Source organism: Triticum aestivum, chromosome 5D, assembly GCF_018294505.1.
Source record: "Triticum aestivum cultivar Chinese Spring chromosome 5D, IWGSC CS RefSeq v2.1, whole genome shotgun sequence".
NCBI classification, from domain to species: Eukaryota; Viridiplantae; Streptophyta; class Magnoliopsida; order Poales; family Poaceae; genus Triticum; species Triticum aestivum.
The window spans coordinates 291,135,229-291,149,873 of record NC_057808.1 but is presented as its reverse complement, the minus strand read 5'-3'; the positions used below and the strand labels follow the sequence as shown (position 1 = coordinate 291,149,873).

The 14,645-nt window shown below is 47.2% G+C and overlaps 1 protein-coding gene across 4 annotated transcripts; it reads left to right on the top strand.

Moving 5' to 3' along the window:
- Window positions 1–980: 980 nt before the first annotated feature.
- LOC123121242 (uncharacterized) lies at window positions 981–4,479 on the top strand. 4 transcript variants are annotated; one of them, XM_044541144.1, is made up of 4 exons: window positions 981–1,156; window positions 2,314–2,475; window positions 2,576–3,018; window positions 3,099–4,479. In XM_044541144.1, the coding sequence occupies exons 3-4, from the start codon at window positions 2,602–2,604 to the stop codon at window positions 4,380–4,382; spliced, it is 1,701 nt and encodes a 566-aa protein (XP_044397079.1). In that variant the 5' UTR covers window positions 981–1,156; window positions 2,314–2,475; window positions 2,576–2,601; the 3' UTR covers window positions 4,383–4,479. The 4 variants fall into 4 exon arrangements, with proteins under 4 accessions (XP_044397079.1, XP_044397082.1, XP_044397081.1 ...); XM_044541147.1 differs by having other exon boundaries at window positions 2,314–3,018; XM_044541143.1 differs by lacking the exon at window positions 981–1,156 and having other exon boundaries at window positions 1,174–2,475.
- Window positions 4,480–14,645: the final 10,166 nt, after the last annotated feature.

The window sequence follows — 14,645 nt, the reverse complement described above, 5'->3', positions numbered from 1 at the left end:
GCTCGTCGTCCATGTTGCCGTTGGTGTCCATTGTGTCGTCTTGCGCGTGGAACCCGAGGGAGGAGGCGGCGGCGACCGAGCCGCTCGTGATGATATCGTCCATGTCGGCTTCCGTCGCGCCGGGGATGCCGAAATGTGACGACGAGGCTTGCGAGAAGGGCAGGGCGCCACGTCGTAGAGGCGGCGTCGGGGAGGCTGTGTACGCCGACGACGAGTAGTTGTACGGGAGGGTACTGGAGGCCGGCGAACGCGGGCGTGGGAGTGTGCTGGTCGGGGTTCAGACCGGAGGGTGAGGCATGCTGGCCATGTGGAAAGGTGATGTTGGGGTTGAATCAACCATGCGCGTCGCCGTCGGCGTAGCCAGGCGAGGGTGCGTACCCCCAGGGCGGTGGCGGCGGCGCGAAGCTGGTCGGCGACGCGACGCTCTGCTGGCTCCACGCAATTTGCGGGCCTTGGCCGCCGGGCGGATTCATTATCCCCGCGCGAGGTGGAATCAATAGCGGCAGCGACGCGAGGGGCCGAATACTTCTTCGGCAGCATGGCGGGATGGCGGCCGGATGGCGGGGAGCGGGAGGAGAATGGCGGGAGAAGAGGGGCAGAAGCGGGGGAAGCAATGGGAAAAGTGGAGGGAAAAAGGGGGATCGACGGGAAAAGGCTTGTCTCTCGCTGACAGAGCGGACCCACGCGCCTTTTGGCTTCGGCCGGCCCCCAGGCGCCCCCAGGGGCCTGGGTTCGGCTTGGGTTCGTCGGCTATTATTTCGGCCCAAACCAGCGATAAACAAGGTCGTGGGAGCGCGACTAAGCCGATTTTTGGCGCCGGCGCTAAAACAAGCGTTAATAAAAGAGCCCTGAGGGGCATGTTTTTTTTTATACTCCCTGAGGGGCATGCTGGGGGGCGAGTGGAGATGCTGTAAGGTGTTAAAAGAACGCCAACGAGTTGCAAGTTCCCACTCACCGAGTCACCATCGCGGCGCCCCCCCCCCCCCCCCCCCCCCCCCCCCAAAATCGCAACTGCGCAAACCGACCCATCCCCGCGGCCTGCGCCGGCGCAGCGGCGGCTGTAGCTGCGTATTGCCCCGCTTCCCCGAGTCCGGCGACATCCCAAATCCAGCAACAGCCACCAAACTTTCCCCTTCGCTCCCTGCCGCTGCCCGCGGTACATCTCGTTCCCCCCTCTTGATTTCCCTCCAAGGTTGAAATGGACAAGAACCATTTCTTTGGTTGCGTTGCGGTGTTAATTTTCGAACGGTTAGGTGTCGGATACGTCAGATGGTAGGGCTCATCGTGTGAGACAGACCAATTGTGTGCCCAGTTCAAGGGTTTTTTTTTGTTCCACCGGATTAGTGCTAAATTTCCTTGCAGATTATGTGTGTTGAATTTTAGTCGCAATACTTTGATCCTGGGTTCTGGTGATTTAGAATTATGATGGTATCGATATTCCTTCTAGCAACAATGTGTCTCAGTTCTGTTTTATGACTAGTTTTGTTAGCAGTTTGCCTTTCCACTTTGTCTAAAAATATTCGCATAATACCGATACATAGAAGGTATGGAGGATGCCCATTAGAGCATGGTGGCGTCTCACGGCAGGATGTTTGTGTGGGAGTTGAATTGGACTGAGAATGCTGGTAGAATCAGCCCCTTGACAGCACTGTGATGTTGGTAAACAAAATCTTAATAGAGAAAAGATAAGGAGATTTAGGTGCTAATGAATGTTCTGAGAAATTCTAGTTCTATAAAACTAAGTGGTGATCTTTAGATGATATCAAAATAACTTTTCCTCATATTAATCTATCACAAAGAAATTGTGGAACTTGCAATTCCATTGAAGAAAATGATGTGGCTTTCTATTAAGATAAATGTTAATTTCTCTATAACTTAATATAAGACGTTTTTTGATACTATGACGGTGTCAAGAAACTTCTTATATTAAGTTACGGAGGGAGTACCTGTTTAGCAGCCATGGTACCTCTGAGGCTGAGGTAACTCAGGAAACTCTGAGATAAATTATGATTATTGACTTTGAAAGCTCCTGCATTTGAAAAAATAATTCTCGAGTTGAATTCTTGTAATTTTAGTCTGCAGGTTGAGTACTCTAGGTTGCATCCTTTTGTTATGGTATCTGAAATTTTTGGTGTTCCGGAATACATTCACAGCCAAGTTGCTGCTTAGTTTAATCTAGTTCTCCGAGCACTAATTCGGAAGATAGCACAACATTTTTTTTATGTATTGGGAGGTTTGGTTGAACTGATATATTGTTAGTTCGATACATTTTTCACATAATTTGGCATGTTTGCTTGACAATGGATTTCTCAGGGGCGTGACACCTTTCAACACACACTATACTGTGGATTGCTACACTGCTGTGGTGTACTGCGAGATCATGTGTGCATATTTCTGGTGACTGTTTGAGGCAAGGCTCACATAGTAATAAACCAGAAGGCAGAAAACAACTGTTACAAACTTATATCTATTTTGGTATGTTTCAATTTATCTTGTGATGGAAAACTTTAGTTGGTTCAGGTTTCCATTCCTCCCCATGCAACACCCGCTCATTTGATCACATTGGATATTTCAGCAGAAGAGCAGTTGCCTGTTGTTACAATGAGTCCACGCCCACCTGGTGGTTCATTAAATCGTAAGAATTGTCCAAATGAGCCGACATCACTACCCAATCCTGCGAATTTTTGCCACCCGCAATTTCCTCAGCATATGCAACTTTCACAACCGCCGTATGCCATGAATATCCCTTTCCACCAATTCCCACAGCAACACCTATACCCACCGAATGTCCAGTACGTTGTTGTCCAACCACAATATGCTCCATACTCTTTACCACCACGGATGCCGCCTCCACTACCTGCTCTAGTTATGCCGTCCACGTCAGCGTCTGATTCAGGCACCCCACGTATGGAAACTCGTCAAGAAGAACAAGACATTGATATAGTCAATGATGAGACTGCTGAACCTGACCGGACTGCTAAGCGATTACACTGGACAGAACAGGAGGACATAAGGCTGGTAAGCTTGTTTGCTCCTTTTCTTTTCATGTTGTTAGGACATTCAAATGTTTTTTGAACCACTTTGTGCTGGAACTGTAGATACGTATTTGGCTGAATAGCCCGAAGATCAAGAAGTATGACGTGTACTGGGCGGATGTTATAGCAGCATACAACAGCAACACCCCTAAAGATAGGAGAAGGGAACCAGCACATTTGAGGTGTCATTGGCATAAGATGATCCCAAAGATTGCCCGCTTCGATGATTGCTGGTGCCAGGTCAAGGCAAAATATCCTAGTGGCCTGTCTGACAATATGCGGCTGATGGACAAAACATGGGTGATGTTCAATGCGGAAGCACGGGCGATGTATCTTGAGGAAGTAAAACGTCGTTTTGCTTATAACCACTGCTGGAAAGTTGTCTGGGACCAACCCAAATGGAAATCCTACATCTTGTCTTTGTCCTCCAGAAAAGCTAAGCTCTCTGAGTCTGGGGACTACACGTCATCCTCTGAAGATACTGAGGATGACCCTGAAAAAGAGACAAGCGAAGAAGGTAGCGTCACTGCGAAGGAGAAATATGAAGGTAAAGGTGAGGTGGAAAAAGATATTCAATGCTCACTGGATCTTCAGAACATGCTAAAGACTAATCCAGGGGAGATGACAGGGGTACAACTGCTGCATGCAGATCAAAATCTTGAACCTTCCAGAATAGAGCCGCCAGAAAGAAAGGACAATGAAGCATTAATATCAGAGAAGCAACCAGAATTGTTGATGACTGCTGCTTCGTGGTACAATGAGTTTCTGCCTGGGAGTGAGCTGTTGGCTGGTAATTCGAAGTCCAGCGAGTTGCAACATGGGGGAGTATCGAGAGAAGATGAGCCCGAAAAAGGAACACTTAAACAGGGTTACAAGGCACCAGACCATGATAGAGCAACGGCCATGGAAAACCTTCCTGAAAAGGACTGTACACAAGTCTTCAAGAAGCCAGATCATGGGATAGCAGCGAGGGAAAATCTTCCTGAAAGCAAAGCAGGTGTGCAAAGTTGCAAGGCGACAAAGCTCAAACGAAAACGCAATGGCAAGGCGTTGCCTTGTTCGTCTGAGGTGCAGGAGGACATCAAACGTGCAGTGGATCTTCAGACCATGCTTATGAAGGATCGGGAGAAGATGTCAGAGGTACAGCTCCGTCTCTCGAAAGAGAAGCTTGAGTTCGCCAGACTAAAGCAACAGGAAGCAAAGGACAAGAAGGAAACAACACTTTACGAGAAGTATTCAGAGCTGTTGATGGCTGACACCTCCAGGTTCAGCGACTTTCAAAAGGCAGAGTATGAGAAGGCGGTGAAGCGCATGGGCGAGACGTTATTTGGTAGAGATGATAGCTAGCATTAATCGTTGATTTAGTAGGTTATATTAAACACTTCTGGTGAAGTACTATCTTATGGAGCACTAATGTTGGAATGTAGGTCAACGTTGTTATACCTGTTGATTTAGCCTACTCGCGGTTTAAGTAACACCACCTGTGTTGTTTATCTTTCATCGGCCCTTGTTAGATCCAGCTCTCACCTAGATTACCAATGACCAACTCCCCAGTTCCTAAAACTGGAGGAAGAACATGATTTGATGGCTGATGGATTGAAGTTGAAGTTTGGAAGCATCAAATTGCAAGTTCCTAAGGTGTGTGGCTGACAGAGTTTTAGCTTTTCATGCTGAACCGTTGCAAATAAATAGTGTTAATCCCTCTGGGCTTGTTTATAGTCTTTATTATTTTTTGCGGGGAATATAGTCTTTGTTTTTGAGAAAGAAAATGATCGTTTTCTAGCTTAATGGCTCCAAAATGAAAAAGCATGGACCTTGCAAAACAATCTTTGCTCAGGGAAACAGAATTAGGTCATTGTGCAGCTAAGCATGGTTTGATATTTTTCACCGCAATTGTAGTGAGACTGGAGGGGTTGGTGAGGAGTATAGAGAAATATAGGAGGGTATTGGTTTGAATAATGGGGTCCTTTTTTTGAACTTGTGATGTGAATCTTGTTTACGACTTATGAAGACTTCGTCGCTTGGCACCACCAAAAAATGGTTTGTTTACGGTGCGGCCTGCTTTTCATTTGGAATGGACCCTCAAGTCTCACTGACGGTCGGTCGTCTTGATGAGAGATGGGCAGTTTAGTGATGAGGCAGATGCATAAAAGGAAATTGTGAACATCATTTGGAAAGCTAATGTGCTTCGCAAGGTTACAGTTTCTGCATAACGTGTGACGTCTAACTGTTTGTTAAGTTATTAATAGAGTGAAACATCATCATGCTATCTCAGGTACGTGTACTATTTCTAGTGATGAAGATGAGAATATTTTTCATGCCTTAGTGTCTTGTATAAAAGGCACATGCATTACATATGGCTATAGGGATGTTTGGGAACTTCGGGATGAAGAGGCTTTTTTCAACTCTTAACTGGGATCGTTTGTACGTTATTGCTTGATAATATGAGCATCCCCGTGCATTCAAAGATCTTTTTTCTTCTTTTACAGAGCTTGGCATCTACAAAATGATACTAGGATTTTTTATCTTTTTTAGAAGAGAGGGAGCTCATCTAGGTTTTCTGTCTGCTACTCCTTCGGAGGGTAGTGGTAAGGGCTGTGATGGTTGAGTACCGGATTGATCCTCCACCTATTGTTAATCATCATGATGTGTGGTTGCATCCTCCTAATTACAATACGATTATTGTGGTTGCCTGTGTTTTTGTTTGCTGATTGTGGCTCCGCTAGTGTGGTCAGCGGCTCGGTTGGCGAGACATTCCTTTCTCCATGGGATTTTATTCCTACATGTTCAAGTGCATAAGAAGCTGAGCTCCGTGCGTGTCGGGAAAATATCAGGTACTCCCACCCCTGGGTACTCCCGGTGCACCGATGCCGAAAAACATTTTAAAATGTTTGAAAAATTCTGAAAAAAAGTTAGCACAGTCACACAACATCGATGTGTCTCGTCACAAAATTTCATATCAAAATTCGAAACATTTCTCGAGACACAAAAATGAAAATTTTGTCATCGATGTGATAATGGGCCAAATCTAAAGCCCAACTTATGTTATGTACTATTTACTGTCGAATTTGTCATTTTTGGGGATCGTAGCAGAATTTTAAAATCTGTTGGGGATCGTAGCAGAATTTTAAAATTTTCCTACGCTCACCAAGATCCATCTATGGAGTATACTAGCAACGAGGGGAAAGGAGTGCATCTACATACCCTTGTAGATCGCGAGCAGAAGCGTTCCAATGAACGTGGATGACGGAGTCGTACTCGCCGTGATTCAAATCATCGATGACCGAGTGCCGAACGGACGGCACCTCCGCGTTCAACACACGTACGGTGCAGCGACGTCTCCTCCTTCTTGATCCAGCAAGGGGAAGGAGAGGTTGATGGAGATCCAGCAGCACGACGGCGTGGTGGTGGATGTAGCGGGTCTCGGCAGGGCTTCGCCGAGCTTCTGCGAGAGGGAGAGGTGTAGCAGGGGAGGAGGGAGGCGCCCAAGGCTGTTATCCTACTGCCCTCCCTCCCCCCCTTTATATAGGCCCCCTAGGAGGGGGGCGCCGGCCAAGATCCCATCAAGGGAGGGGGCGGCGGCCAAGGGGGGATACTTGCCCCCCAAGGCAAGTGGGGCGCCCCCCACCCTAGGGTTTCTAACCCTAGGCGCAGGGGGAGGCCCATGGGGGGCGCCCCAGCCCACTAAGGGCTGGTTGCCCTCCCACTTCAGCCCATGGGGCCCTCCGGGATAGGTGGCCCCACCCGGTGGACCCCCGGGACCCTTCCGGTGGTCCCGGTACAATACCGGTGACCCCCGAAACTTTTCGGTGGCCGAAACTTGACTTCCTATATATAATTCTTCACCTCCGGACCATTCCGGAACTCCTCGTGACGTCCAGGATCTCATCCGGGACTCCGAACAACTTTCGGATTTCCGCATACTCATATCTCTACAACCCTAGCGTCACCGAACCTTAAGTGTGTAGACCCTACGGGTTCGGGAGACATGCAGACATGACCGAGACGCCTCTCCGGTCAATAACCAACAGCGGGATCTGGATACCCATGTTGGCTCCCACATGTTCCACGACGATCTCATCGGATGAACCACGATGTCGAGGATTCAATCAATCCCGTATACAATTCCCTTTGTCAATCGGTATGTTACTTGCCCGAGATTCGATCGTCGGTATCCCAATACCTTGTTCAATCTTGTTACCGGCAAGTCTCTTTACTCGTACCGCAATGCATGATCCCGTGACTAACGCCTTAGTCACATTGAGCTCATTATGATGATGCATTACCGAGTGGGCCCAGAGATACCTCTCAGTCACACGGAGTGACAAATCCCAGTCTCGATCCGTGCCAACCCAACAGACACTTTCAGAGATACCCGTAGTGTACCTTTATAGTCACCCAGTTACGTTGTGACGTTTGGTGCACCCAAAGCACTCCTGCGGTATCCGGGAGTTGCACGATCTCATGGTCTAAGGAAAAGATACTTGACATTGGAAAAGCTCTAGCAAACGAAACTACACGATCTTTTATGCTATGCTTAGGATTGGGTCTTGTCCATCACATCATTCTCCTAATGATGTGATCCCGTTATCAATGACATCCAATGTCCATAGTCAGGAAACCATGACTATCTGTTGATCAACGAGCTAGTCAACTAGAGGCTTACTAGGGACACGTTGTGGTTTATGTATTCACACATGTATTACGATTTCCGGATAACACAATTATAGCATGAACAATAGACAATTATCACGAACAAAGAAATATAATAATAACCATTTATTATTGCCTCTAGGGCATATTTCCAACAGTCTCCCACTTGCACTAGAGACAATAATCTAGTTACATTGTGATGAATCGAACACCCATTGCATCCTGGTGTTGATCATGTTTTGCTCTAGGGAGAGGTTTAGTCAACGGATCTGCTACATTCAGGTCCGTATGTACTTTACAAATATCTATGTCTCCATTTTGAACACTTTCACGAATGGAGTTGAAGCGACGCTTGATATGTCTGGTCTTCCTGTGAAACCTGGGCTCCTTCGCAAGGGCAATAGCTCCAGTATTGTCACAGAAGAGAGTCATCGGGCCCGACGCATTGGGAATCACCCCTAAGTCGGTAATGAACTCCTTCATCCAGACTGCTTCCTGTGCTGCCTCCGAGGCTGCCATGTACTCCGCTTCACATGTAGATCCCGCCACGACGCTTTGCTTGCAACTGCACCAGCTTACTGCTCCTCCATTCAAAATATACACGTATCCGGTTTGTGACTTCGAGTCATCCAGATCTGTGTCGAAGCTAGCATCGACGTAACCCTTTACGACAAGCTCTTCGTCACCTCCATAAACGAGAAACATATCCTTAGTCCTCTTCAGGTACTTCAGGATATTCTTGACTGCTGTCCAGTGTTCCATGCCGGGATTACTTTGGTACCTTCCTACCAAACTTACGGCAAGGTTTACATCAGGTCTGGTACACAGCATGGCATACATAATAGACCCTATGGCTGAGGCATAGGGGATGACACTCATCTTTTCTCTATCTTCTGTCGTGGTCGGGCATTGAGCCGTGCTCAACTGCACACCTTGCAATACAGGCAAGAACCCCTTCTTGGACTGATCCATATTGAACTTCTTCAATATCTTGTCAAGGTATGTACTCTGTGAAAGACCAATGAGGCGTCTTGATCTATCTCTATAGATCTTGATGCCTAATATATAAGCAGCTTCTCCAAGGTCCTTCATTGAAAAACATTTATTCAAATAGGCCTTTATACTTTCCAAGAGTTCTATATCATTTCCCATCAATAATATGTCATCCACATATAATATGAGAAATGCTACAGAGCTCCCACTCACTTTCTTGTAAACACGGGCTTCTCCATAAGTCTGTGTAAACCCAAACGCTTTGATCATCTCATCAAAGCGAATGTTCCAACTCCGAGATGCTTGCACCAGCCCATAGATTGAGCGCTGGAGCTTGCATACTTTGTTAGCATTCTTGGGATCGACAAAACCTTCCGGCTGCATCATATACAACTCTTCCTTAAGGAAGCCGTTAAGGAATGCCGTTTTGACGTCCATCTGCCATATCTCATAATCATAGTATGCGGCAATTGCTAACATGATTCGGACGGACTTCAGCTTCGCTACGGGTGAGAAAGTCTCATCGTAGTCAACCCCTTGAACTTGTCGATAACCCTTAGCAACAAGTCGAGCCTTATAGATGGTCACATTACCATCCGCGTCTGTCTTCTTCTTAAAGATCCATTTATTTTCTATGGCTCGCCGATCATCGGGCAAGTCAGTCAAAGTCCATACTTCGTTTTCATACATGGATCCTATCTCGGATTTCATGGCTTCTAGCCATTTGTCGGAATCCGGGCCCGCCATCGCTTCTTCATAGTTCGAAGGTTCACCGTTGTCTAACAACATGATTTCCAGGACATGGTTGCCGTACCACTCTGGTGCGGAACGTGTCCTTGTGGACCTACGAAGTTCAGTAGTAAGTTGATCCGAAGCTTCATGATCATCATCATTAACTTCCTCCCCAGTCGGTGTAGGCACCACAGGAACATCTTTCCGCGCTGCGCTACTTTCCGGTTCGGAAGGGGTGACTATCACCTCATCAAGTTCCACTTTCCTCCCACTCAATTCTTTCGAGAGAAACTCCTTCTCCAGAAAGGACCCGTTCTTGGCAACGAAGATCTTGCCTTCGGATCTGAGGTAGAAGGTATACCCAATAGTTTCCTTAGGGTATCCTATGAAGGCGCATTTCTCCGACTTGGGTTCGAGCTTTTCAGGTTGAAGTTTCTTGACATAAGCATCGCATCCCCAAACTTTTAGAAACGACAACTCAGGTTTCTTCCCAAACCATAATTCATACGGTGTCGTCTCAACGGAGCCCTATTTAAAGTGAATGCGGCAGTCTCTAAAGCATAGCCCCAAAATGAGAGCGGTAAATCGGTAAGAGACATCATAGATCGCACCATATCCAATAGAGTGCGATTACGGCGTTCGGACACACCGTTTCTCTGAGGTGTTCCAGGCGGCGTGAGTTGTGAAACTATTCCACATTTCCTTAAGTGTGTACCAAACTCGTGACTTAAATATTCTCCACCACGATCTGATCGTAAGAATTTTATTTTCCTGTCATGTTGATTCTCAACCTCACTCTGAAATTCCTTGAACTTTTCAAAGGTTTCAGACTTGTGTTTCATTAGGTAGACATACCCATATCTACTTAAGTCATCAGTGAGAGTGAGAACATAACGATATCCTCCGCGAGCCTCAACACTCATTGGACCGCACACATCGGTATGTATGATTTCCAATAAGTTGGTTGCTCGCTCCATTGTTCCGGAGAACGGAGTCTTGGTCATCTTACCCATGAGGCATGGTTCACACGTGTCAAATGATTCGTAATCAAGAGACTCCAAAAGTCCATCTGCATGGAGCTTCTTCATGCGCTTGACACCAATGTGACCAAGGCGGCAGTGCCACAAATATGTGGGACTATCGTTATCAACTTTACATCTTTTGGTATTCACACTATGAACATGTGTAACATCACGTTCGAGATTCATCAAGAATAAACCATTGACCAGCGGGGCATGACCATAAAACATATCTCTCATATAAATAGAACAACCATTATTCTCGGATTTAAATGAGTAGCCATCTCGAATTAAACGAGATCCAGATACAATGTTCATGCTCAAAGCTGGCACTAAATAACAATTATTGAGGTTTAAAACTAATCCCGTAGGTAGATGCAGAGGTAGCGTGCCGACGGCGATCACATCGACCTTGGAACCATTCCCGACGCGCATCGTCACCTCGTCCTTCGCCAGTCTCCGTTTATTCCGTAGTTCCTGTTTTGAGTTACAAATATGAGCAACCGCACCGGTATCAAATACCCAGGAGCTACTACGAGTACTGGTAAGGTACACATCAATTACATGTATATCACATATACCTTTGGTGTTGCCGGCCTTCTTGTCCGCTAAGTATTTGGGGCAGTTCCGCTTCCAGTGACCACTTCCCTTGCAATAAAAGCACTCAGTCTCGGGCTTGGGTCCATTCTTCGACTTCTTCCCAGTAACTGGCTTACCGGGCGCGGCAACTCCCTTGCCGTCCTTCTTGAAGTTCTTCTTACCCTTGCCCTTCTTGAACTTAGTGGTTTTATTCACCATCAACACTTGATGTTCTTTTCTGATCTCCACCTCCGCTGATTTCAGCATTGAATATACCTCAGGAATGGTCTTTTCCATCCCTTGCATATTAAAGTTCATCACAAAGCTCTTGTAGCTTGGTGGAAGCGACTGGAGGATTCTGTCAATGACCGCGTCATCCGGGAGATTAACTCCCAGCTGGGATAAGCGGTTGTGTAACCCAGACATTCTGAGTATGTGCTCACTAACAGAACTATTCTCCTCCATTTTACAGCTGAAGAACTTTTCGGAGACTTCATATCTCTCGACCCGGGCATGAGCTTGGAAAACCATTTTCAGCTCCTCGAACATCTCATATGCTCCATGTTTCTCAAAACGCTTTTGGAGACCCGGTTCTAAGCTATAAAGCATGCCGCACTGAACGAGGGAGTAATCATCAGCACGCTGCTGCCAAGCATTCATAACGTCTTGGTTCTCTGGGATTGGTGCTTCACCTAGCGGTGCTTCTAAGACATAATCTTTCTTGGCTGCTATGAGGATGATCCTCAGGTTCCGGACCCAGTCCATATAGTTGCTGCCATCATCTTTCAACTTGGTTTTCTCTAGGAACGTGTTGAAATTGAAGACAACCTGGGCCATTTGATCTACAAGACATAGTGTAAAGATTTTAGACTAAGTTCATGATAATTAAGTTCATCTAATCAAATTACTCAATGAACTCCCACTCAGATAGACATCCCTCTAGTCATCTAAGTGAAACATGATCCGAGTTAACTAGGCCGTGTCCGATCATCACGTGAGACGGACTAGTCAAGATCGGTGAACATCTCCATGTTGATCGTATCTTCTATACGACTCATGCTCGACCTTTCGGTCCTCCGTGTTCCGAGGCCATGTCTGTACATGCTAGGCTCGTCAAGTTAACCTAAGTGTATTGCGTGTGTTCCGAGGCCATGTCTGTACATGCTAGGCTCGTCAACACCCGTTGTATGCGAACGTTAGAACCTATCACACCCGATCATCACGTGGTGCTTCGAAACAACGATCCTTCGCAACGGTGCACAGTTAGGGGGAACACTTTCTTGAAATTATCATAAGGGATCATCTTACTTACTACCGTCGTTCTAAGCAAATAAGATGCAAAAACATGATAAACATCACATGCAATCAAATAGTGACATGATATGGCCAATATCATTATGCTCCTTTGATCTCCATCTTCAGGGCACCATGATCATCTTCGTCACCGGCATGACACCATGATCTCCATCATCATGATCTCCATCATTGTTTCTTCATGAAGTCGTCACGCCAACGATTACTTCTACTTCTATGGCTAACGCGTTTAGCAACAAAGTAAAGTAATTTACATGGCGTTATTCAATGACACGCAGGTCATACAAAATAATAAAGACAACTCCTATGGCTCCTGCCGGTTGTCATACTCATCGACATGCAAGTCGTGATTCCTATTACAAGAATATGATCAATCTCATACATCACATATATCATTCATCACATCTTCTGGCCATATCATATCACATAGCACATGCTGCAAAAACAAGTTAGACGTCCTCTAATTGTTGTTGCAAGTTTTTATGTGGCTTGTAGGTTTCTAGCAAGAACGTTTCTTACCTACGTATAACCACAACGTGATTTGCCCATTTCTATTTACCCTTCATAAGGACCCTTTTCATCGAATCCGTTCCGACTAAAGTAGGAGAGACAGACACCCGCTAGCCACCTTATGCAACTAGTGCATGTCAGTCGGTGGAACCTGTCTCACGTAAGCGTACGTGTAAGGTCGGTCCGGGCCGCTTCATCCCACAATACCGCCGAAACAAGATAAGACTAGTAGCGGCAAGAAGAATTGGCAACATCAACGCCCACAACTACTTTGTGTTCTACTCGTGCATAGTAACTACTCATAGGCCTGGCTCTGATACCACTGTTGGGGATCGTAGCAGAATTTTAAAATTTTCCTACGCTCACCAAGATCCATCTATGGAGTATACTAGCAACGAGGGGAAAGGAGTGCATCTACATACCCTTGTAGATCGCGAGCGGAAGCATTCCAATGAACGTGGATGACGGAGTCGTACTCGCCGTGATTCAAATCACCGATGACCGAGTGCCAAACGGACGGCACCTCCGCGTTCAACACACGTACGGTGCAGCGACGTCTCCTCCTTCTTGATCTAGCAAGGGGAAGGAGAGGTTGATGGAGATCCAGCAGCACGACGGCGTGGTGGTGGATGTAGCGGGTCTCGGCAGGGCTTCGCCAAGCTTCTGCGAGAGGGAGAGGTGTAGCAGGGGAGGAAGGAGGCGCCCAAGGCTGTTATCCTACTGCCCTCCCTCCCCCCCCTTATATAGGCCCCCTGGGAGGGGGGGCGCCGGCCAAGGTCCCATCAAGGGAGGGGGCGGCGGCCAAGGTGGGATACTTGCCCCCCAAGGCAAGTGGGGCGCCCCCCACCCTAGGGTTTCTAACCCTAAGCGCAGGGGGGAGGCCCATGGGGGGCGCCCCAGCCCACTAAGGGCTGGTTGCCCTCCCACTTCAGCCCATGGGGCCCTCCGGGATAGGTGGCCCCACCCGGTGGACCCCCGGGACCCTTCCGGTGGTCCCGGTACAATACCGGTGACCCCCGAAACTTTTCCGGTGGCCGAAACTTGACTTCCTATATATAATTCTTCATCTCCGGACCATTCCGGAACTCCTCGTGACGTCCGGGATCTCATCCAGAACTCCGAACAACTTTCGGATTTCCGCATACTCATATCTCTACAACCCTAGCGTCACCGAACCTTAAGTGTGTAGACCCTACGGGTTCGGGAGACATCCAGACATGACCGAGACGCCTCTCCGGTCAATAACCAACAGCGGGATCTGGATACCCATGTTGGCTCCCACATGTTCCACGACGATCTCATCGGATGAACCACGATGTCGAGGATTCAATCAATCCCGTATACAATTCTCTTTGTCAATTGGTATGTTACTTGCCTGAGATTCGATCGTCGGTATCCCAATACCTTGTTCAATCTCGTTACCGGCAAGTCTCTTTACTCGTACCGCAATGCATGATCCCGTGACTAACGCCTTAGTCACATTGAGCTCATTATGATGATGCATTACCGAGTGGGCCCAGAGATACCTCTCCGTCACACAGAGTGACAAATCTCAGTCTCGATCCGTGCCAACCCAACAGACACTTTCAGAGATACCCGTAGTGTACCTTTATAGTCACCCAGTTACGTTGTGACGTTTGGTGCACCCAAAGCACTCCTACGGTATCCGGGAGTTGCACGATCTCATGGTCTAAGGAAAAGATACTTGACATTGGAAAAGCTCTAGCAAACGAAACTACACGATCTTTTATGCTATGCTTAGGATTGGGTCTTGTCCATCACATCATTCTCCTAATGATGTGATCCCGTT